General features: G+C 33.1%; 1 protein-coding gene across 1 annotated transcript in view; it reads right to left on the bottom strand.

Annotated features, from left to right (window-relative positions):
* The window catches only part of LOC118200198 (uncharacterized), a 126,227-nt gene that overhangs the window by 91,050 nt on the left and 8,182 nt on the right, over nt 1-26,995 (bottom strand). Inside the window, exon 2 of the mRNA XM_085815727.1 lies at nt 3,384-3,452. Coding sequence (XP_085671853.1) covers nt 3,384-3,447 — 64 coding nt within the window. The 5' untranslated portion in view covers nt 3,448-3,452. The remainder of the gene's footprint in view (nt 1-3,383; nt 3,453-26,995) is intronic.

The following is a 26,995-nucleotide window of genomic DNA, read 5'->3' on the forward strand; positions in this document are numbered from 1 at the left end:
GCGCTCTATAATTTTTTTCAGAGTGATGTAACAATTATTATTACGATCCCTCTAACACAAAATTGTCTATAGAAAATATAGAAGGAAAAGAAAATGGTATTTAGAACTTAATGCTAAAAATGTGTTAAATGTCACGAAAAAATATTTTATGCATTCGAAAACCGTAGCGAGAGAATGGAAGAATGCTACGACAACTGCTCTGATCCCCAGCAGGTAAAACTACTGAACACTTGTACTTCGACTTCAAGATCCGACTAACTGGTTAACTCCATGCGAGTTTTCGTTTATCGGAGTATGTAAAGTTAAATACGAACCGGCTTCTCTTATAAAGTCACCCAGAAAGGTAACCTTGCCCTTAGGCAGAGAGTTCTCAAATACTGTGCTATAATCTAAATACTCTTGATCCTAATCCAAGAAAGTCAAGTGATTCAGACATCTGATACAAGGAGTTCTACCCGGGATCGATCTCAGACAAAGGAGTTGGCTGCATAGTTGGTTTTTAGGCTTTCTGCCATCTGTAGCGTGAATATGAGTCAGTTTTACATAGATAGTACTCAACGAAAGCATCCCTCTTCTTCGGTAATAACTTTCGTGACCTTTGCCCTATTTAAGTAATTTAATCCAAGAGCTGACTTCTGAAAATCATTCTAGGGATTCTGTGAGCTGTATTTCCTTAAACAGAGCTTAAGAAATTGTCTTTCTTTTCAGTCTTTTATAAATAGGACATTGAAAATGGTTACGCTTTTTTGTACATCGCCTTCAACGTAAGATTTTCGAACGCAAAAGGCTCAAAATTCTAAGATTCAATGAACTCTTTGAAAGACAACTACCTACGATTTCTCATAATTTTGGCCTCCTGGGGCGGTGGTAGTCTTAAAAGTTATGTTCAGCACCGATGTTTATTTATGTTCTCAGAACTACTAATCAAAAACGACTCACCGTGAGAATGTTTACTGTTAAATGTTATTTAACTACACCATAAATTATGTGAATTCGATGCACTAATACAAATTGCATGAGGAGTTATATGCAAAAATAAAAATAGAATTAAATTGTAAGCATGCTGCTTTCAGATCGCTCAGCTTTTTTAATAATGTCTAAATTTAATTTGAAAAGAAAATTAGGGAAATTTTTTTTATGAAATTAGCCTTTATTTGAAATTTATAAAGTAATTAGTGAACCAAAAGAAGAAAAATAACTTATTGTATAGTTTAATGGAACAAAAGATATTAAATCGTTCTCTTTACAAACGTCACCTACGTTGGACGCTCTTGATAAGTTTATAGACAATGGCTTGCACTTTTGATAATGGAGTTCGACTATTAGATTTCGTTATTTAGAAGCTCACGCTTTTATTATTCGTGATATAAAAATAACGATGAAGTTTATAAATAGAATTATTTAATCTCTTGATCCCAGTAAACTATATATAAAATTATTTTCCTTCTCTTAGGTCATTAATTATTTCATGAGCTTTAAATTAAAGCTTATTTTATAAAAACTTTTTTTTTGAAATTTTCTTCTTCTTTTTTTAATCAGATTTAAAACTTATCAATCAAACTAATCAGTTGTAAAATCATTTTTCAGCAATGAATAATCACTGTTTTATATATAAAATTTCTCTTATTATTTAGTTATATTTCTAACTTAACATTTAAAACGACATCATACACTCCGAAAGAAATGTTATCCTATTGAACCTCCATAAATAATCAATTTCATGCGAATTTAAAGCCACTGCTATAGTTTTGGGGTAAGAGGCGCAGCTACAAGCATAACCATTTATGCCATTTCGGACTGATTTATTTACTAAAGAGGGTAGTTGGACATTGAACCGTATAATAATCCCCCTCTCCAGCAAATGGAGGACTTAACATATGGTTTTGTGATTAAAATCACTCCTGAATGAATCTGAGTGTTTGAGCAGTATGCCAGGTATGTTGCTGACCAAGCATATGCATTAGAAATTTCATATATATCGAGCTACAAATTATGTATTAAAATGTTTCTGATGGAATATGTTTACACCATATTCTATTGTCATCCAAAGAGTGTGTGCACAAAATGTGAGCTCGATAGCTTATCAGGGAATTTTTTTTTAAAAAAGCGATTACAATGTTTAACAATAGAAATAAATAATATCAGTGAGTTAAAAAAAAATCTTATAAAAGTCATGTCTTGACATCATAATAATTTTCAAATGACGCTGGCAAAAGAAATCTCATGATTGCAGAACGACGAACGGAATTTTCCCTTTAGCTTAGATATTAAAAAGAAAATCTCCAAAATCGCTCAAGTAACATAGTTTTTATAGTTCTGAATGAAAGCTAAAAGTATGTTTTTTAATAATGTATAAGAATTTGAAGACTTCATAACATATACATTTTTACATGCTGACATTTTAAAATAACAGACATCAAATGGTCGAAAAATCCGAGTTATTTCCGAAAATTCGCCAAAATTCAGAAATTAGATTAAAAATTTCATATAACGTTCCCATAAAGATTTTTTTCGCTTTATTTAAGGTGCAAATAAAATTCTGAGATTTTTAATTTGCTCGTTAAACAAAAATAATTGCAAAAAATGGTTTCAACATTAAATTAAAAAAACTCAAAACCGAATTTTGAAAACATCGCTCTGCCATATTATACTGTCATTCGCAAAGAGTGTGCGCGTAAATTTTGAGCTTGATAACTTATCATTAAATAGTTCAAACTTTTGACCATAGCGATGTAAACATCATGTGTGAACTAAATAAAAGCTTATAAAAATCTAATGTCAGTTCACATAACAACAGACCGACCACTGGCAATTTCTTAGGCCGAGCGGACAATAATTTAAACTAAAAATCCGCGTAGAAAATCCGAAATGCTTTTTTCACGACACAAATAGGATATATATATAGTTATTATAAATAACATTAGCAAAAATAGCAACATTTATTTCATTTGATCTACATAACAAATTTTCGAGAAACCGTTTTTTGAAAACAAAATATATTCTAAGACCATATGTTTAACCCTTTTACACACACTGGAAAAATATAGGACAGAGGATTTTTTTTTTATTTTGTAAAAATATCTGCAGAGAAGCACAATCCAATTAATTCATTTATTTAACACTATCATGTATGCAGACAAACATCCTACCATACACATAAGATTTTTCAGTGACCTGATATCTATTGGATCCATTACATACCATGTCTCCTCATTATTTTATTTAAATAAGCTGTATTTTAATAATGTGAAGCGATATTTGTCCCATGTAGTCCAACGATTAAGCAATTCCTCCCTGGCACTGCATACATTATTCCCATTTACACTGTCGAAATGTTCTATTTTAACATATTTCTGTTATTGATATAAATATTGCATACATACCATTGCAAAATCTTGAAAATATGGATAGTATCAAGAGAAACCTCAGTGAAGAAATAAGGATCATTCTGCCTGTAAAAGAAAGATATTTACTAAAAACAAAGTAACAGAGACGTCAACAAATTTGCATGCAAAAAATGTTGATAGGGATTTTAAGAACTCTTATTTCTAAGTTTCGTAGTGGTAATAAGATATACTGAATTATCGAATAATCTTTATTTCGAAATAAAATGGGATTTGGGACCATTTAACTGTAGCTTGTATTTGTTTCTGGGCATCTCTATTTTTCAAATTAATTTGCATAGATCTTATATTAAATAATGTAACATGGATTTGATTTTTGTTTTCTAATGTATTATTCTTTCTAAAATTTAAGTTTTACTTGTTACAAAATAAACGTTATCAAAATATTCCTCATAATAAAATAATTTATTCAAGAAGTGGTAATTAATCACTCACATGCCATCAATAATTCGAATACTTTTAAGATCTTTTTGCATATGATGTTCCCAGTGATATTATTTTTATTTTAAATGAAAATAAATACATTATAAAAATTACCGTCTGCATCGGCATTTATTTCTTGTTTAGCAAAATATATTAGCAGTTCCATATATGATGTGACCATAACAAGGCGCTTCAAATTAGGGACAAAATCTGTTAGAAATTTAATTATTCATTATTTTCAAGATGACAAAAATATTCGAAATATCCAAACATCCTTGATGCAAAGCTTTTTATGTCACAAAATGATGGGAATTATGTGAACTGTTGGAGATTTAGACTATATTCCAAGCTAACATCAAGGAATGGGATATTTTGCTTACAAAACATTAAACAAGATTTAAATTGTAGTGCTGTAAATTTTGCATCAGGTTTAGAACGGTTTTCAGTAAAAGTTAACCGTAAAACTGTTATAACAGTCATTAGGGCACATGAATACAACAGCCGATTAATAAGAAGAAAATTCTTCGTCAACAAGAAAAAGAAGAAAATATGCCTAATATTCTCAAAATTCATGAAAAGAAAAGATTTGTCATATTCATACAGCATTATATTTGCAGATGCGTCAAAATTTAAATATTCTAAGTGAAAGCATGAAAGCATCTATAGGAAGCCTTAAAATGTAAAGTACGTTCGAATTCTATCAGAACGTTTCTAAACATACAGGCATAAATGTCCATTCGTCATTATTATGCAACAGTTATCAAATCTCTTCCATATTCTCTGGCCTTAAATCTTAACGAATGCGTAAGGAATGACCTGAAGAAAAGATAGCAAGCTCTACTAAAAGCAATTCTTATAGAGCAATGGAAACATGGAATATTCTTACACGAAACAATTAATTAAATCCATGCCCAAATGCATGAAAAGGAATTTTAACTAAAGTTATCCAAAGAAATACGGATGTCCCTTTATTTCATAAATTTATTAAATATAAACTATTTATTTAAGGTGTCCGAATACTTATTTGAGGTTATTTTCAAAACTTTTGGAACAAGTTGTATTTTTGACCCAAAACGTTTTGAATAACTTCTTTCAAAAGAAATAGATTTTAAAAAAGAGGGTTGATAGTGTATTTGAAAGAAAAATTGAGTCATTTCGCACATACTTAATAAGTGATATTTGCAAATAAATTTGAAAAATGCAAGTGTCCAAAAATAAACGGAAGACACTTTAAGTTAAAGGTATGTTCAACTGAAGTAAAGTACATGAATAAAAAATAGCTAGATTATTACTTAAATTAACAAACTGTGAAAATTCAAGTTATTTGATCATGTAAATTAGCATATATAACAGCATACGTTTTCCTAACTACAAGTTATAGAACATTTCGCTTTGATGTCATCATCCTGCAGAGTCATTAGGTTTATTCCGAAGTAACAGATGGAAAAAATCAGCAGTACTCTTTGAAGCCTTTGAACTACAGAACTTCTTAGGTAATCTTTTTCCGATTACACCACGAAGGCGCTAGGTAAGGAAAGAAAGACTCTCCTCAATTTAAAGAGCGACTGAGGAGAGATGACGCTTCGTCAAATCCAGGTGGTGCCAAATTATAATGCACCACGTTTTCGTTTGGGAGCCATCTGTAAAATCATTAGATTTGTTACGGAATAAGAAATTTAAAAAAAACCAGCAATGCTCTTTCTGGGATTCAAACTTCGGGTTTTCCAAGGTAGCCGGACGCAATTTCAACTGCACCATAAAGGCAGGAAGGAAGGAGAAAATTCCTTACGATCTTATAACAATGGTGTTCAAACTTTGTGCCGAAGAATTTGGCTTTCATGCACTTCCACCAGGTGTTCCGCCCAACCAGTGGTAGAGAGGTTAAGACCACAAAATACCGAGGTTAATGCCTAGGCGAGATTGAAACCCTGTCGGACCTGCTGAACCGAGATTCAAACCGAGGCGAACAGGTTGGCTGCATGGTTGGTTTTCGTGTTTCTTCCCATGTGGGATATGAATTCGAGCCAGTTTCCCTTAAAAATGTCTTTCACAAAGCCATCCTTCTTCTTTGGCCGATATGTTATGCCATATTAAAATAATCTCACTTAACCTAACCTGAAAGGTGTCCACCAATTAAAATGCAAAAAAAGGGTGTATGTCACGCAGGATAGCAAAACTAAAAGCTAAAGTAATTAACTAAATATCTTTTCTGTTAGTTGTGTTATTATTATTGCCTAAACCAGTAGCAATCACTCTTTTAAGGATTTAATTTATTATGAAAAATGAATTTTTTGCATAAAATGTGAGCATTGCTGATATATTTTCAAAGCCTCTTTTTTCAATATATAATTTTCTGGAAATGTTGTGTTCTAAGAAAATATAAATGCAATTTTATGGGTTTCGTATGTTGGCAAAATGAGAGAAACTCTGTCCTGACATCAAAAATAAAACCTCATTGTTATGACAAAACACTGTAATTTCTGTAGGTACAATCCGCGTCTCACAAAAGACATCGGCAGTGTTTAATTAAAACATCAAAAGTTTTAAAATGAAATTATGGAATGTACTGTTCCTGAAGCATATATTTACTTCATACTCTTTTTTACACTTTATTTTGTCCAAAAGCAAAATATTGAGAATTTTTCTCTTGAACAGGAAAAATCACGTCTAAAAGTGATCAGATAATGGCGAGTAAATGAGGTCCCAAAGCAGCAGCTGCGAAAGGCCCTGCGTTGTAAGTGACTCACAAAAGTTACACTAATTAATTTTTAAAAATCTTAAATAGATCTTTTACTTTAAGATAAAAAGACACCAAAAGTTCAGTGGAATTGGACAACAATTTCATAAATCCGACACTGTATCACAGACTTATTATTCTTTAAAGTTAACCAAAAAAGCAACCTTTATTTATCTATTTTAGCTCCTGAAGTCGAAGGACTTGTTCTTTCAAAACTGACAGACTTAAATGTTGCTTTTTCTTTTCCCTAATTTTAAATTTTACATTAGCATGTTCTCCTTCTGTTTGACTTATTATCCTATCAAATAAAATTTTAAAAATTTAATTTAATTTATTTTTATTATTATTAGCTTCTAAGCTTTCTGTAGCGTAATTCAATTTTTTGGCATGTTTCTGGTTCAACTAGATATTTTATTGATTAATTTTTCTCCATTAACCTTGGCATGTTGTTGTGACTTATCTCACTTGTCTGATAGTAATATCAGAAAAGTCCACGAAGTTCATAGTGGCAAAGAGTGTAAGATTGCGCCTGTCGTTGGCAAGAGCTTCGAACGCCATACAGGTGACAGTACGAGTTTCGCCCCCAGTTTTGATGGAGAGTATCTCGGGGATAAGAGTCTGAGGATCATCCACCCCTCTTCCTCTACCATCAACCTCTCGAGAGAACTTTCTTTTCGCGGCATATTTATAGTGTTCCATGTCGCATGGACACTATTGGGCAATACTCCTGGTTTTATTATTATTATTATTAGTGTTGTTGTTGTTGTTGAAGAAATGTAAGAAAATTTTCAAAGGGGCAATATACATCCCATTACTGTACTAAAATCTGGCCACACAAATCAAAGATATTAAGTTAGCTTTTGCCAACAAATGTTTTCTAATTACAATCTTCAGGATGCTTAGTTCTCGTTGTTTTCAAGGTTTCACTGACGTAGAATGTTTAACTCACCACTTGGCCGTTATTTTCAGGGTCTCAGATTAGCATTTTAATGAACTTTATTTCGAAAGATTAAAATTACGGTTCATAAATTTCATATTGCAATCTAATAACTAAAACAGTAATTTATAAAAAATTGTAAGTGCAAAATTTTTCACATGTCAGGACAACACGGATCAAACAATATTCTGCAGAAACAGTTACGCGCCAACATTGCCTGTTGGCAGGACTTAATTTCTAAAATTAGAAGTATCGGCACAGCATGAAGGGCAGGTAAGAAAGAGAAACAAATAAATAAATAATAAAATAATTCATAATTAAATAATTAAAATTTTTGAAAACATTAAAAGAGAAATAAAAATTTAATAAATTACGGAACTAAATGATATAATAATAATAATACCCCTTTTATGCCTTAAATACGCAATATAATGTACTATTTCAATGCGTGATAGAAACAAAGACCATTTTTTTCTGGTACACCAATGAAAAACGGTGAGAAGATTAAAGTGTCATTTATGAGAATTGAAAGAATGCTAGAAACATTATAAACTATGAAGGAAATTTTAGTGGAGGATGCACAGGTATGAAAGCAAAGAAAGATGTGTCCAACACTTTCTGACCGGAATACCCTGTCGATATAATTCTAGCTGTCAAGCAGAATGTGACAAGTGAAGAAATTCCCCCAACACCGACGGTGAATCTGTAGGCTGAGAACAAATGTAAAGTTCTGAACAAAGGTCAGTTTACATTTCTCCGAGTTGTAGCGAGCCTCTCGCTAAGATTTCTTTGACAATGTATACGCTCACTTCGCCTGAATAGAAACGTAGGGGTGATGAGTCAGCGATTCCGTTTATGCTTCGAACTAGTTGAAAATATAACAGTAACTCGGCAGTAAACTCCGAGTAATGTTGTGCCCAATTTTTCTATCATGTCGAAAATGCCGAGATGGAGCGATAATCAATGCATATGTATCGTGTGAAGTATTATGGAATACTTCACTGTCTGAATATTACAACCATTGTTTACTAATACCTAAATATAACGTGGAAATAGCTAGATCAGAACGAATTTAGGATTTTGATATTTTAGAAAAAACAGAAGAAAATTAAATCAGAATATCGGATTCAAAATATTTATTTTAACCATATTTATTTCTGAATTTTCTTTAATAAAAAAACAATTAAATTTTATGTTATTCAACTATCCAATAAAATAGTTTTTAATTAAAAAATAAATGAAAGAGCAAGCATTTAATTTTGTTGATTTAAATTTCGGAAATCTAGTTTTTAATTATGGGCAATTACACCGAATAAAATATAACCGAAAATTTTGAAATATGATTTACAGACGTTCCTTTTTATTAGAACAAAAATTAGATTTTATTTAGAAACAATCAATCGGAAGTATTAAGATAAAAATCACCGACAGAAGGCTTGTGAGGATATTATTACCATGTTAAAATTTGAGCGTATATGCTGATTGTGCATTTTGGCACTCGAAATAAATGCTGCAGATAACTGTAGTAGTCACCCGTTGCTAGAAACATGCAGTTTTAATTTTGATGGAACAGTATCTCGAAAGGATGCATTTCGCCCCCTGAATTAGGGGAATGACCATCTCCAATAAAGTTTCAAACTGACCCTCACCCATTCTGATGAAGATTTTGTAACTTTGGATATCCTCTCCCCGAAGTTCATTTAAAGGTTGATTTATTGCTCTTAATTCATCACGGCGAGCTACGCAATCACATGCCCATATCCTTTACTTTTTTTTTTTTCAGAGAACACAAATTAATTCGTTGGAAACTGCTTCACAAACTTCAACTGCCACGTCGGTATCCATTTTGTAAACAAACGGAGGCGAGTTGTCAGTCCGCTCTAATTGGTGTAAAGAATCTATCAGATTACAGCTCCGTTCCCTCTGTTCGAGACGCCGTAGTGATGGGCTCGCCGCAAGTCACTCGGAGAAATGTAAACTTGCCTTTAAGTAGAAATTTTTGTCCCCGGTTTTAGTTACAATGTTTCGAAAGGTTTGCACGTGATACCAAAAGAATTAAGCTATGGTTCAGTTACATAAAAGAAGTCCCGAAGTGATCTTACTTAAGACTTCGATGGGATCAACTAAAATTATGGTTTTTCTCAAAAACTAAGATATTCAGGAGCCCAGCTGCGGTATCCTCTACTGAAGTTTAAACTCTGTCTGTTGGATACTATTGCAACTTTGATTTTTCTATTTATCTTTTATAACAATGTTCTTGTTTTCAAAGTATTCTCAATAAAAAAAAATTATAAAGTTATGTAATTTTATTTTGTTCTTGTTTATTGAATTAACTAATTTAACACTAATGTTTATAAAAACTTCCCTCAGTCGAAATAGGCTGATTATGAACGTATGTTGTTAGTCTAAAAGTATTAAGTTACCGCATAAAAATCCTTCGTACTTTTCCGGAAAAAATTGTTCGGTGTCTGCTGTCTTAAAACAGAAAAGATCCAAAAATTGCAATGTACCTTTGTATTCACATGGCAGTTTGAAAGAAATTTAAGGACTACTATTTTTAGAGTATTTGTATAGTTAAGATTGGTATTAATTTAATAACAATGTAGTCCAAGATAAACAATATAAAAAAGAATATTTGAAATAAGTTTTCAAAATAGTAATACCGAATTGTAAGAAAAGAAATCAGCCATCTTTAATTAACACCAATGCCGAAAGTATTAGACAAGCTAAACACTAAAAGTTTGCTTTTGCTTCAAATTTCAATAAGCGAGCGCGCTGCAAGGGTGATTTCGCGTTTTTCGCTATATATCCAGTATGAATAGATAACAGTTTCTTTTAGAAGTCCAATAGGTCTAGTGTGCTTTGCCGTAATCTAACAAATCCAAATCCCATCCACTCTAAATTAACACCATTATAGTGTTTTTTTTTAATCCAAAAGGGGATATTAATCCAAAAGGGGCTATTAATCTCGAAATAGGATTTTGCGTTAATTCCTTTTAAACGGCGTATCACTTTTTAAATTTTTTCCACCAAATGTTATTGTCCTGTATTATTTTTAAATAAATTAAGTAATGAAGAATCTGCATGTATATTCCTCGCAGTGTGATAAAACGACGCTACTTAGAGCCATTAAATTTCGAATAATGTAGTCCTCCACCTGACCATGTGCACATAGAAGCCCGAATTTTGAATTTCGAATTAATTTCAAATTTTGTAAAACCTTAATGAATTTTTGATTAACAGATTCGATGATTTGAAAGCGAGTAGTGGCAACACTGTTCGAAATAAAAAAAAAAATTTATCTCCACTGGGCGAGACTGTTGCCATTTGGAAAAATGTAAGATATTGATATTTCAATTTTAGTTAACAAACTTGGCTGTATAAAAGCAATGTGTTGTCGCTGCCGAAAATAAAATTCTTATATCTTTTAAACGCCAGGGTGTTGCCATTTAGTAAAGCCTAAGATATTTTTGAATTTAATCTGCGAGGTTATTGAGTAAGAAAGTAAAAGATTTAAAACCAATAAACATGGTTCTTAAGAATATTTTTTTCTATTTTTAATGTCATTGATTTAAATAAACATGTGTTAAAATGAGATGTCTAATTAGAAATATTCAATAATTTTATGAAATTGCATTAGCTGAACTCATTAAAATCATTATGTACTTTTTCTTATTTATGATAATTATTTTAGACGCCCAAATGCGTGTGGAGCTAGATTTAATGAAATAACATAGCGAATATAAAAATATATATGGCAAGCTCTATCACTCCACTATCCAAAATTCTAAGGATATTATACTAATTATCGAAAACTATCGAACTACCAGAAAATACTACCTATACTATCGAAAATACTATCTATTTCGATACTAACTATTGAAAATTTTAAGGATATGCTGTTTTTAAATATTTTAAATTTTTTCTGCCGAGTTTTATACTGCGTAAGTGCGTTGAACGTATTATTTAATAAAGTTAACATCAAAATTTTAATAATAAAAAGACAAACAATTTTTTTTAGCTATCCTACTAAGAAAATTGAATATTGACATGATGAACTTAAAAAAGACTGAAAAAGATTTAAAAATTTATGCCAACACTTAAAACTGCGTTGAGAACTCTAAACGCGTATTGCTATATAGCTTTTTAACATTTTGTACCGTTGTTGTTGAAATGCATGTGGCATAAGTACGAAGAAAACGATGCTTGAATATAAAGCTAAAAAACGAAAAAGAAAAGGGTTAGCAAATGGAAGTGCAAGAGCAAACTGGTAGGCTGCAAGCTCAGCGATAGCGTAAAAAACCTTAAGAAGCCCTTTTTGCGTGGCTGACCGTTAAAATCAGAAATATTTCAGGTTTTTCTATTTATTTTTTCCTTCTGTCTCTCTCTCTCTCTCTCTTTTTTTTCCTTTTTACTTCCTTGTACAATGTCGGCAGCACCAAAAGTAATTAAAGATACATATACCCACTCTGTAACTGAGCTCCTTGAGCTCAGTTATTTTTATTCTTATATGTTGGTAAATTGTGCACTTTTTTGCTTTAAAAATGTTTGAACTATGTTGTTCTCGTCTTCTGGTTAAGGTATTTATGTCTTTAGTTAACCTGCATGCAATATTTGTAGAATTACCAAAAATTTAGAAGTTGTTTAAATACGGCTAAGCCTAATTTTCGTTTACCATAGCAGCCACCTTTGCTTACATTTCAAACTTAGCGCAATAGTGGTTTTGTTGCCAATCTAGAAAAATTAAGCTCTGCAATAAGAAAGATAACGCCTTCTCTTATTGTTGCGAACTGAATCATGTTTAATCCATTTTGGAATTAACATTTAAGTTATTAAATTATCTCATATATTGACTCAGAGTAGTGTCCACAACAAATTAAGTCAGTTTGTACGCCTTCAGTGTCTTTTTTCCTTTGTCTTTTTTGGGGACCAAAAGGAAATATTTAATTTTGTGCACCAAAAAATCTTCCTTTTTGCCTACTGGCCGAATTGCTTGTTTTTGCGCAGAAACTCTAGAATTTTAATTGTGTTAACTGTATTTGGTGTTTTAGGGTTTTCTATATCTTTCATTTTTTAATGAAGATATTTTGAGTTTTTATGCATTTTTGCCTTGCCGCGCAGTCAGAACTGAATTAATTGAATGAGAAATATATCTTTAACGAAATTCGAGGAAATAAGTGTTTCGTATTAGCGGCAAATATTGTCACCAGTCTACACGGACAGAGGAGAATGTTTACGAGTAGCGCAAGAGCATTAGGTAAGCGGCGCTGAATCGTCTGTGAAAAATTGTTCCTTTTTTATTTGTTTAATTTCTCTTACATATCGTTTAAGATTTATTATAGTATTTGAACAGAACATGTGACAACGATTAGATAATTCTTCAGATGATATAATTTTTGCGCATTCTGAGTTATAAAATGAATGAACTGTAACGCTGTTAAATGAAACTAGCGCCAGAGTGTCGCTATGGTAAATAAATATAGTGAATTTTAAAGAGTGCATTTATTCTATTGTGGTTTATGCGCTACCGACGAAGTAGAATTCAAAAAGGTTAAATGAAATGCAGGAAAAAATGCGTATAATTTAATATTCCGTACAAGGAAGTCATGTGGTATACACATCAGATTTTTTTAACTGGATCATTTGCTCACGAGGCTTGGAATAATAAAATTCAATATGCAGCAATAAATGCTGCAATAGGCAAATAGGCGGCATTTTCTGTTTTTACTAATACACCAAATCCGCATATTGTGTGCCTCTTTTGTGTTCTGTTTTTATTAGCACACCTTTGTGATATATTAATAACTGAATCGTTTTGCCATTACTCCGCTAATGCCACTTGTATCGTGACTTTGTTTTATGCCGTTATGTTTATTATTTTATCTATTTATTGCTTTATGTCGGTGTTAAATGATATTTTAGTTCATTTGAGTGAAGAAAATTATTTCATGCCTTCACTTTTAAAGCAAATAAAAAATAATTTGTCCATTTAATTTTAGAGCAATGGAAAAAATGAAAAAAACCGTGTATGTTTTTAGTTTGTGGTTTACTTGAATAAAAATTCATTTAATTTCTTTCTTTTTTTTACTTGAAACAAAAACGGTTTGCCTAATCACACGAATAAAATATAAATCTAATTATCCGAATTTTCGAAGTAGCCGGAAGTTGTGATCTCAAGTAATCTAGATACCTAGAATTCTGCATTAGAGAAATATAAGCATAAGAAAATATAAAAGCAAAAAAGTAGTGTTCAAATATTGAAAACTTTTTATAGCTCTGTTACTACTAACCGACAACCTTATAACACTAACCTTTGTACGCCGCCTCATTTCGTACATCTGTCTGAAAACATTCCATACCAAATGATTCTGCGTCTGCTACAGCATCAGTAAAAAACCATTAACTCACAAAATAATTTCGGAGCTATGATTGCTCAAAATCGTTTGAAAGGATATTGCATTATGACGCCTACCGCAAAAGATTCGCTGATCCGTGACGAAATCGTTTGACACTTTAGGTCAATCATCCAAAAGTGTTGAGTGGTTGTGTTCGATATCCTTTGTGACCTCGGACCGCGGACATAGGTAGGTATTTCATTTTGTTGCCCAATGTCAAGCTCTTAACAATACAGGACCACAGATTTCTGATGGACAAGTGTTTTTTGTAATTTGTTTCAAGGCCTTCAATGTTCCGCCGCTATTTCTGTTTTATCTTCTTTTATTTAGAGCGACGGAATAACGTAGGGGGCGTTACTGGAGCCGATTTAGCATCATAAAAGAAAAGAATGGATGTTCACGTAACAGCTCTGTTGGATACTTGTTGAAGTGGTAACAGGTATCGCCAACGGTAGAATAAAAAATAAACGGTGATATAGGTGGTTGTCAGCGGAAATTAAGAGAATTAATAAAGTCCGCAAAGTATGCCGACCTCCACAGTAGACTTAAAAGTAGAGGATTTTAATATTTCACTGTAAAAAATGGCAACATTTATATTTGGAGATTATTTCATGGGTAAATTAAACTGCATTTGTTCTGCATATAAATTAGATTGAAACTGATAAAGAATTTTAATGTTTCATAGCTCTAAATGGCAACATATTTAATACTCTAAGTTTCATTGACGTAACACAAACGTTTGAAAGAAGACCTATATATTACTTCATTTCAGCGTACAAATTCGATTTTAAACTGATAAATAATTATAATATTTCATAGCAATAAATAGAAACATATTTACACTTTCTAGGCATACTTTTATCTATGGCGAAAACAAATAATAAAAATAAAACATCTTGAATTAAGCTTTACTCCAGCATATAAATTAAACCGTTTTTCTGATGAACTGAAGTATAATTAATTATACACAGCTCATAAAAATTAAATGATAATCTGAAAAAGTATGCTCAATTAGCGTTTTCAACTTACGTCCAATATTAGAAATTTTTATATTACTTACCTGCAACTGAACGCTAAATCGGACATGTGCGCATAGGTTAGCGCATGAAATAAAAAAAATTAGGCTGCTAATAATGTGCTGTGACGTGAATGCATGTTGGTAGGCTGGTGTGTAGTTTTTAAAGTTGCATAAATTAACTACGCCACATAAAATTCGATTCAACAATAATATTTAAAAACAACATATCTTTAGAATTTCCGCTAGACAGTCTCGCGAGGTGGAGATAAAAATGTTTCATTCCGTACAGTGTTGCAACTGCTCGCTTTGAAATCGTATAGTTTCTAATAAAAAATTCGTTAAAGTTGTATAAAATATGAAATAGATAATAAAACAAATTCGAAATTCGCGCTTCCAGGTGCCCAAGTTTGGGTGTTGGGTGCAGGACTACATTATTCAAAATTTGATGGCTCTAGGTATACAACCATTTCTTCCCAGTGGGAGAAACATGCATACATTCAAGCAGATTCTTCGTTATTTAATTTCTTTAAATATAATATAGGGCTATAATATTTGTTAGCAAAAATTTGAAAAGTAATATGTCAATTATAAAAATTCAAGGCAAAATGCCGTTTCGAGACTAATATTCCTTTTGGGCTAATAATTCTATTTATAGAATTCTTCCACAATTTTATATCGCGAATAATGAAAGCTTTGTGCGAAACAAAATCTGTTAATTTAATTGCATTGTCAAATCTTTAAGTCATTATTGTGTTAAATTTATCACGGATGCCCGACAATTTTATTATTCGCGATATAAAACGCGATATATGAGTTCTATAAATATAATTATTTAATCTATTCCCATTAAACTGTATAAAAAGTTATGTTCCTCCTTTAATTATCATATCTATATTAAATAAAAGATTATTGTATAAAAACACTTCTTTCAATCGCATTTTACCCTATTCAATGCGGATTTATCAACGATTTATCGTCCAAATACTGGATATTTTTCGAGTGCCTGGCTGAGTATAAAATGAGATGCGCAAGAATGTCCGTCTGTTGGCTGCGCATCGTCACGTTTCTCTCATTAATTTGATTTCTTTTTTCCTTAACGTGACTGAATGAAAGCACTGGATTATTGAGGTCGCATCCGCTGAAGGTTCGTTTTGTTTTTCCGCTTGCTGGCTACCTTGCATGTAGAGAGCGAGGTTAGCTATAGAATAAATGATGAATTAAGAGTTACGGAAAGCTTAAGTGACGCAGTAATATACACTGTGTCCATAAAAGTCCTTATCCTGCTTTTATTTTCGCAACCGGGTTGGTTGTACATATATATATTTCTAGTTACAAAAAGTGTTTTAATTGACGCAAATATTTTTTACGTTTCACATTTAAAAAATTTTTTTAATTAATTTCATAGAAACTACGAAATCTAACTTTTAAACGCCCCTCAGGAGCATGCTTAGGAAAGTACTATAACACTTCCATACTCATCATGAAAAAAAAAAAAAAAAAAAAAATCTGATGTGTACACCACATGACTTCCTTGTGCGGTATATTAAATTATACGCATTTTTTCTTGCATTTCATTTAAACTTATTGGTTTGAATTAATTCTACTTCGCCGACACCGCATAAACCACAATAGAATAAATGCATTCTTTAAAATTCACTCTATTTGTTTACCATAGCGACACTCTGGCGCTAGGTTCACTTAACAATATTATATTTTGTTCATATTATAATTCAGAATGCGCGAAATTTATATCATTTAAAGAATTATCAAATTGTTGCCCCATGTTCTATTCAAATACTATAATAAAGCTAGAACGATGTATAAAAGAAATTAAGCAAACAAAACAAAAAAGAAACAGTTTTTCACAGACGATTGAGTACTTCTCATTCAATTAATTCCGTTCTCACTTCGCGGCAAGGCAAAAATACATAAAAGCTCAAAATATATGAATTAAAAATTACGAAGTAAATCTTAAACACTTATTTCCTCGAAAAAATTCTAGAAAGGATTAAGCATGATTTAATTCGCAATAATAAATGAAGGCATTATCTTTGTTGTTGCGAAGCTAAGTTTCTCTAGATTGGCAACAACAAATCCACTATCCTGCTGTTTCAAATGTAAACAATCAATGGCCGTCATAAAAAAAAACGGCTTAGCGGCACTTAAACAACTTTAAAATTGTTGATAATTCTAAAACCACTGCCTACAGATTTACTAAAGGCATAAAAACCTTAACCGGAAGATACAAACAACATAATTCAATCATTTTTAAAGCAAAAAAATGTACAATTTACAAACATATAAGACTAAAGAAACTGAGATCACTCAGCCGGGTAGCAGAGGGGATATATATATAAATATATTTATATACGTTTGGCGCGGCCGATTGCAACCAAAATACGAGGTGCACATCTACATGTTATAGCAGTCCTATATACAAAACTTCAACGTTTTGAGGCTACTCGTTTATGAGTTATGTGAGATACGTACATACGTTCGTATAGACGCCACGAAAAATTCTCTTCAGAATTCATTTTAAAGCAGTTTTATAATTTTTTTTGGAGGAAACGAGTCTTTTATTCTGTCCTTACGTACAGATATCACTCAAAAACATCGTTAAAATGCATTCGATAGCGGTCAAAATGGATATTTTCGTTGAAATATGCTGCCTGAATCTTTTCGCGATTACAATACTTCCTTTTTACTTCGTACAAAGAAGCAAAAAGAATGATTCAAAAACAAAAATGACATCAACTTAAAACTCGCAACAAAAATTGAGCGAGCTATCTAATTTCAAAATTTGGGATATTTGGTTTCATTTTCCACTTTTTTTTTTTTTTTTTTTTTTTTTTTTTTTTTAGGGTCAGATTAATAAATTAATTAGAGGTTGATTTTTTCCCCTTAAATGCCGTTTAGTGACATTCTTTTGTAATCTACTAGCATGTAACATTCATTAATTTATAATGGCATTTATTACAAATGGTATCCCGAAGGAATTTTCTTACAAGAAATTTGCGAGTTTTCATGCCCTAAAAATACGTTATTTATATTCACGTAAAGTTTTATTACCTTAGCATCATAAGCCACTAATAATATTTTAAATATTCTTTAAATTAGAAATGATGGAAATAATGTTGCGAATGGTTTGTGTACCAAAGCCTTCCTGTGTCTTATAGAAAGTTAATTCTATTAGATTCTGTGAATAAGATCTATTTCTCGGAAAATTTATACTTATCAATATTTTATGATAATTTACAAAAAAGGTGCATTGCTAAATTGATCCAAAATTGATCTTTTATTTTTAGTTTCCTTTAAATATTTTCTCTTCAATTTGTAGGCGACCCCTGAATATGATCTATAAATCTACAACTGAATGTGTAGATTTGTACTCGTAGATCAATGAACTTTTTGTCTTTCGAGAGTCACTCTTTTCTGTTTTATATTTTATAATGAAAACAAAGCTCTAAATATATACAGGGATCGGGAGAACATACAAAATGTTATATTTCTTAATTTGAAAAAAAAAAAAAAAAAACTATTTTTTTAACTAAAAATTAGGAAAGAATGAATATTTCTGTCATTTAAGACATTTTTGGATGTGGAATTTTATATCTACGACGAACAATTGTAAAAAGGCCGGGTAAGAACTTTTGCGTACACTGTACATATTTACACTGAAGTGACAAAAGTAATGGGATAGCAATATGCAAATATACAGATGGCAGTAGTATCGCGTAGAAAATGTATAAATGCGAAGTGCTTTGGCAGAGCTTCCATTTGTGTTCAAGTTATTCATGTGAAGAGGCTTTGACGTGATTATGGCCGCACGACGAGAATTAACAGACTTTGAACGCGGAATGGTAGTTGGAGCTAGACGCATGGGTCATTCCATTTCGGATATCGTTATGGAATTCAACATTCCAAGATCCACAGTGTCAAAAGTGTGCCGAGAGTATCTAATTTCAGGCATAACATCCCACCATGGACAGCGCAGTGGCCGACCACCTGCACTTAACGACGAGACCAGCGACGTCTGCGTAGAGTTGTCAATGTTCACAAACAAGCAGCACTGCGTCAAATAACCGCAGAAATCAATGTGGGACGTACGAGGGACGTGTCCGATAGGACAGTGCGGCGAAATTTGTCTTCCTTGGGCTATGCCAGCAGAAGGCCGAGTTCCTTTACTGACAGCACGACATCGCCTGCAGCGACTCTCGTGGGCTCGTGAGCATATCGGTTGATCCCAAAACGAATGGAAAACCGTGGCTTGGTCAGATGAGTCACGATTTCAGTTGGTAAGAGCTGATGGTAGGGTTCGAGTGTGGCACAGACCCCACGAAGCCATGGACCCAAGTTGTCAACAAGGCACTGTTCAAGCTAGCGGTGGTTCCATAATGGTCTGGGCTGTTTTTACATGGCATGGACTCGGTCCTCTGGTGCAACTGAACCGCTCATTGACTGGAAATGGATACCTTCAGCTACTTGGAGATCACTTACAGCCATTCACGGACTTCCCGTACTCAAATAACGATGGGATTTTTATGGATGACAATGCGCCATGTCACCGGGCCACAATTGTTCGCGATTGGTTAGAAGAACTTTCTGGACAATTCCAGCGAATGATCTGGCCGCCTAGATCGCCCGACATGAATCCCATCGAATATTTATGGGACATCATCGAGAGGTCAGTTCGTGCCCAAAACCCTGCACCGTCAACACTTTCACAATTATGGACGTCTATAGAGGCAGCATGGCTCAATATTCCTGCAGGGGACTTCCAACGACTTGTTGAGTCCATGCCACGTCGAGTTGCTGCACTTCGCCGGGCAAAAGGAGGACCGACAAAATATTAGGAGGTATCCCATGACTTTTGTCACTTCGTTGTAGAGTGGGGGAAACACTTGTGTATTATGATCCTGCATGTATTTATTTTTTTTTTCATTAAGATAATTAAAAATGTCGGAAATTTTACATTATGTTAACTTTATTAGCACCTAACAAAAAGTGTTGTTGTTTTAATTATGCGAATTTCGTGGCAAGGAAGAACAGAAATTTGCCATGCAATGTTTGTTGCAAGCTTCGTGCTAAAGCAGTCAGAGAAGAAAAAAGATGCATAGCTATTTTTCAAATAATTATTGTACATGCTTTCGTATAAATTGATCTATGAGCCCGAATTGCAATCTAACCTCCATTTAAATTAGCCTAGAAAATGCGACATTTCAATGTTTGTGTGATTTTAAATCTGAGTACTTTGATTATGCTCCACCCCCCTCCTCGCAGCAGTAGTTGTTAATGCAATGTTACTCATTAGTATGTAGAAACACTCAACAAAAATAGAGAAGGATTTAAAAAAATTACAAAACCAAAATCAAAAGCGCGTCCATCAAAATAGAAATTTAGACACACACTAAGAGATTATGTAGGTGACTACTACTCTAATTATTACTATCAAAATAATTTCATAAAACCAAATTATTAGATTAAGAAAAGGTATATTTATCATAAACTAAGCGAACGGAATATAACCGTTATATTGTCCAGAAAAATCAAAAAATAATTCTTTGTTTCGGAAATCAAACAAAAAATTCTTTACTTTAGAAAACAAAAATAAACTTCGAAATTTTATTGTATACTATATTCATGTTTGCCTGACTATGAAATTTCATCCTTATTATTTCCCATTTTGTCAATAGGGATCCCAGTTATTCAATTGCAATTTTTGTTTCATCATAATCTTCATATATATATATAAGCGGCTTAAGTGTTTGTCGCCGATAGTTTATTGTTGCCACTCGAAAAAATGAACGTAAAAATGAACCTATCCTCAGTTTTTAATTAATATCTCGGCCGATTAATGTTGTACGAAGATAAGAAGAGTATCGATGGATTCGGATGAATTTTTTGGAATCCGAGGATACGCGTCTCGAATTACAACTCGGCACCGTTCCGTAGATATCCGAGAAAAAAAAATTTGGCACGTAGCCAAATCCCTCTAATAGGGAAAACCCAAGAAAAAAAATGAAAAATGTCGGGAAAACATAGGAAAATTAGTTTTTAATTAATATCTCGGCTCATTAAAGTCCCACGAAGACGCGAAAGGTCAAATTGGCATGCCACGGACTTGCGGAATCCAACGGTGTTCTTCGCTAAGCCCGTGAGCCAGCCGTTTCGGAGGAGATCATGTTACTTCACCCCATATACATAGGTTGGGGCAAAAGTCATGGCAACCATTTCTTTTCTTGAGGATACCAGTCCGGTTGAAAAATGTGACATATACAGACGAAAGAACAAGGTCTTAACTACATGTGTGGACAATGAATACCACTGAAATATCGTAACACACGAATTTATTACAGTAGTATACAGGGCAATATAGCCTTCACCGCGCAAAAGAATGATAACACAATACACATAAAGCTGACATGACAAACCTGGGCCTAAAGACCCTCAGTGTAGTTCCCTGCTACTGTCACCACACGCTGCCAACGATGTGGGAGGCGCTGAATACCATCAGCTTCAGCATTTGCCGCACCATGTGTGAATCGGGTCATCTGTTGGCGCCCATCATTACCAATGTCTTTTCGTGTTGCAAACCGCCTACCACGTATTGATTCCTTAATCTTGGGAATGAGATCAAAGTCACTGGGCGAAAGGTCAGGAGAGCACGATGGGTGCTCCAATTCTTCCCATCCCCAACGTCGGAGTAGCTGCCGTACACACTCTGCTTTATGTGGTCTTGCATTGTCGTGCAGAATTATTGCACTGTCCACAAGATCCGGACGTTTATCCCGAACGCCACGTCGTACCTGTCGCACCAGGAAGTCCCTGTAGTACTGTGCGGTCACTGTTTTGCCATGAGGAACAAAGTGGCAAACAATGACACCCCTGACGCCATACGCGACGATCACCATCAATTTGACTGGGGAAGGATTATGACGCTAGCTCATTACGCCATATCCTGTGGACAGTGCTTTTCTCGATGCCACTTACCCTCTCTAGTAATACCCATCGTCTGTTTTCATCCATGAGGTGCTCGATGGCGGCACGTGCCAATTCGGTCCGCACACTCACCGGTCGTCCCGAACGTTGCTCACCACTGGTTGACACACGTCCTTGTTGAAACGTTCCTACCCACCGTGCTACTGTACAATATGGTAGGGCATTATTCCCAAGGGCTTCTACTAATTTACTGTGACATTCCATTGCATTTTTTCCTCATAGAACGGCTATTTTGATGTAAGCGCGCTGCTCAACAAGTGTTACCACCATCTCGCACGGCAGTCACCAACTGACTGATTTCAGAGCCCTCGCTATCACAAAGCCATCTGTTCTGCATACACACTATGCCTGCAGAACTTCCACACGACACATATATGTTTTGTGATCCGTTCACATATCTACAAGAAAAAAATAATTGCCATGACTTTTGCTCCAACCCTCGTATATATGCGGCTTAAGTGTCTGTTTGTCGTTGATACTTTATTGGTTGCTTGCGTAAATGTATTAGCCAATGGGATGAAGTTGCCACGGCACAGGGTTGCCGTTTCAGTTGAGACGTAGACAATTTCCTGTAAAACTTGCCTTTGGTATGACCATCACTAAGTCTCAGGGCCAAACGCTCAAGCGTGTTGGCATTTTTTTACCTGAGCCTGCATTTGAACACGGTCAACTTTATGTTGCTTGTTCAAGAGTTTGTGAAAGAACGGACGTAAAATTAAAATAATTGATTTTTAAACTCGCCTTGGATGGAAAGATCTACACAAGAAATGCTATGTACAAAGAGATCTTTGACACGTGAATTAACATTTTATTATTTAAATCACCTTTATTGATTGAGCTAGCGGTCGCTCTTAAGAAATGTACCGCCAATGATTTCCTTCATTGCACTCTACTTTAAGCAATTAAGCAAGTAGAAGGGGGAAACCCCGTGGGGCAATAAGCAAAGGGGCGTTCTCGCCGCCTGCCCTGGGTAATTCAGTTTGAATTAGCAGACACCTTTGCACAAATTATTTTAATTATAATTTATAATATCTAAAACAGCGGTCATTTCATATGACCGCCGGGCTTTTTAGTATATTATGATGAAATAAGAACTGGAAATAAAAAAATCATCATAATATATTATGTACTGCCCATTGTATTTGGAATGCCACTCTTCCTAAACATTTTATTATAGCTTCACCTCCGCTTTTCGACGACGCGTTAAAAAACGAATTAAGGCAAGGCATCCAGTGATAAGCTTCCGCAGTTTCAGATTTTGTATATGATTTTTTAACTTGTAATTTCTAGCTATTTTTTCGACTTGTGCAACTAACAGAAAGGTTTTCGGCCTTTCTTGCTCAATGGACCTCTTTCATCATTGTTAGAACATCATTCCTTCCCCCTTTCCAAACTTCGAGAAACACATATACATTTATTTCAATTTAGATTATTATTAATGTATTTTTAATTAAATAAGAAAAGGATGGAAAGTCAATACAAAATTTGAATGAAAGTAGTTTTTTATATTCATAAAGTAAACTAAATCCTTAAGAGGTAATTAAAAGGCTGACCACATTGGCCCCTTGAAATTATGAAATTCTCACCTGAGGAAAAAAGTAAAAAGGCCGGGTAAAACCTTTTGCGTTCTGAGAGTAAATTCTCCTCTAGAACCCCTAATCTAACATGAAATTTCCACCTAAGGAAAAATTCCCCCCTATAGCCCATGGTCTAACATTTTAAAACAGTAAAATCAGGACTCGATTTTATAGACTTTGACTTGCTTTGATAGCATAAACTAGTACTAAATATTTAATCTTAATTAGTATTTAATTAGTATTAAACTCCTAACAGACTTGCAGTGAATTATCGCTGTGTCTGAAGTTAACGACAGAGACTTAAGAAGGTTAAAGTAAACTCTTTTAGAAATGCGAACATGAACTTAGAACGTTCTTCTCGTGCTTGACAAGATCAATAATGACTTTTGACGGTGTAACTTACGTAACAGTTAAATTGAATTTAAAACTTAAACTAGTTGTCAAAGACTACACAATTTAAATTAAATATAAGTTGACTCAGAACTTCTCACCGACGTACAATTTAAATGAGGACAGCTATAACGCACAGCCGAATAATTTCAGTCTTATCAGATCTGGCGGGACCTAGTAATTTGATTCAAGAGACAGAAATACACTCTGTCTAACTATCCAAAAATTTCAGCTTAAGCACTTTCAAACTGATTTGCATTCTGGTAAGGAAACGGAATAGAGAAGTGATAGTACAGATTGAAATTATAAATAACTGGTTAATCTATATATATTAAGAAAAATGTATGTGTGTTTGTTCGTTGATAACTCAGTCATTACTACAACTATCGTCACCAAACTTTCTGCAATTCTTTCCTGTGTCCTGGAAAAGGTCGACATTCACTTTTTCCAAAAAAAGTAAGCTAAAATCAGAGATATTAATTGAAAACGCTTAAAACGCTAATTTTAGCTCTCATTTTACCGAGTGGCAACAGTCTTGCACGCTGGAGATAAAAATATGCTTTATTTCGAGAAGTATTGCCACTGCTCGCTTTCAAATGTTTGTTAATAAAAAATTTCTAAGTTTTAAATTAAATAAAATTTTACAATGAAAATTCACAATAAATAATAAATAAATTTAACTAATAATTTACTATTTTTAGAATATTTATACACATACATATATTTAGTTAAATTTTATATTTCAGTTTTCTTTTAATGTTTCAGATTCACTAATATTTTCAGTATTTACATTCCTTGATAGAACGTCATAGAAATTCCTCATACATGTTTTCAATAATACTGACAAAAAATATATTGTCGACATTATAAACCAAAAATGTGCACTTTTTATTATTTTCATTTACATGCATTTATTATTTTGATGTTTCACACATGAGGATTACTGTGTATCCCAGTAGATGCTTTCTATGCAATAATTATCATACATTCATTTATCTTATATACAATAATTTTCTTAAAATCAAACACATAGCAAATCTTTACCTTATTTTTCTCAGATAAATACATTATTCCCCATTGCAAGAATTCGTGGGAAGCCATTTAGACTGTTCCCATCTTCGTACGACTTTAATTAGCCGAGATATTAACTAAAAAACCTGAAAATGCTAATTTTCGGACTCATTTTTCCGAGTGGCAACAATCTTGCGAGTTGGATATAAAAATATTTATTTCCAAAAGTGTTGCTACTGCTCGTTTTCAAATCGTAGAGTTTGTTAATCAAAAATTTGTAACTTATACAAAATCTATATATATAAAGAAGACGGTCTGTTTGAGTGTTTGTTTGTTCGCTTTATTGATTTCTGATCAATTATGATCAATTTTTTGCCACATTTAATCGACTAAAATTGAATATAGGTGAAATATTGGATGGAACTTGAGCTTTTACGACCATTTCATTAGAAAGACGAAAATCATTAAAACCTGCATGCCACTGTTGTTGATATAATGAGAGAGAATTAATGAGAGAGAATTTTTCTGTCGAAATTTTTTATGTGGGTCCATATCGTATAAGACTGAAAAATGTTTGACTATGAATCTTGTTTTTTGCATCGTTATTAGAGAAGGATCGTTGTCTCTGTTATTAGATATATTACTCTTAATCTAACTTAACTGGCATCGGGTACTTCCGCTAGTGCAAAATAATAGTATCCGTACAACTTTAATGCGGAAGAGTGCAGTCACTTATGCGACAGCACAGTGAAACTCATGAATTTAAATCGTTCCTGCAAGCCGTTCATCAACGGAAAAGTTAGTAAATCGAAACATTTTTTCATATAGGAATTAATATAAAATGGAATAATTTGTTCCTGGATGAATGCTTATTTAAACTATGCAGTTGAGCACAAGTTCAAAACATTATATCTATGGAAGTCATTAAATATAAAACGAAGAAAGATAAAAAAAATTAAAAATTAAGCAGAACAAGACCTTAATTTAATTTTGCTGTATCCATAGGAAAGAGAGAGGATAACATAAGTGGAAAATAATGAGAAAGGTGTCATTATTTCGATGATTGTTATCCCTTCATAAAAACATCAGATAACAGGTAATTTCCATTAAAGGCATCTTCTTTTAACTTTTTATTATCTCTTAACAATACTCGACCTTGCTTGAGACCCATTTAACTTCCGTTTTCTTCAGAATTTGTCTCGTGTTATTTGCTATTTTCTACTTTTTAAAATTTTCCCAGGTGAGACATGATATCGTCACTGAAGTGGCTTATACTGTACCTTGCTATTGCTTTATTAAAGTGCTATCGTTACATCAACCCTTTGCATCTTTCCTCATTTTACATAAATTTCGGGAATTAAAGAATGAAATCACCTCTTCTTTCTTCCTTTTTCTTCGAAAATATTTTCTCCACAATCGCTTTTTGTTGCTTCTTCTGAAGTTGTTGTAGTTCTTTCTTATTGAGCTCATTTTTAAGACCATCTAGGAACGTCAATGTTAACTTCGAAGACCATGGTTTTACCTCCACGCATATTATCATATATAACAGAAAATGTTTTAAATATCAAAGCTCTGAAACTATCTGTCTGCACTCCGACCTGGTCATAATTTTCTCCGAGTTCATAATCTTGTAAGTCACTCGCTGACAGGCTTTGTTAATGAGAGTTGTTAAATTAATGATGCTTCCAGAAATCTCTGAGTGTTAATTATATGGCGTGAATTACCTAAAAACTTCTTTGAAAATCATATGTTGTCGACGTGAATATTTGTAACGCGACATTCGTTCATCATTCAAGATATTCTTTGCCCAGATAATTTGTTTGTGAATCGAACTGTTGGTTAAATGAGGCGTTTGTGATTCTAAAATCCACTGTATAACATTAAGTAAATTTAGAAATCTCTATGAATCGTTCATTTATGACGGAATAATGTTATTTTAAGCATTGTCTTTATTTCTAACATTTGTCTATGCTCATTTTAAATAAAACAGATTCTAAAGTTTTAGAGCAATTCTTATACTAATACGTCAATCATCATCGTTTAGCCTAAAGCTGTTTTAGGTACGAAACTGGAATCAACTTTAATCGATAAACGTTTCTTTAAT

Source organism: Stegodyphus dumicola, chromosome 4, assembly GCF_044657685.1.
Source record: "Stegodyphus dumicola isolate Sdum_Otavi_A_Nest chromosome 4, ASM4465768v1".
NCBI lineage: Eukaryota > Metazoa > Arthropoda > Arachnida > Araneae > Eresidae > Stegodyphus > Stegodyphus dumicola.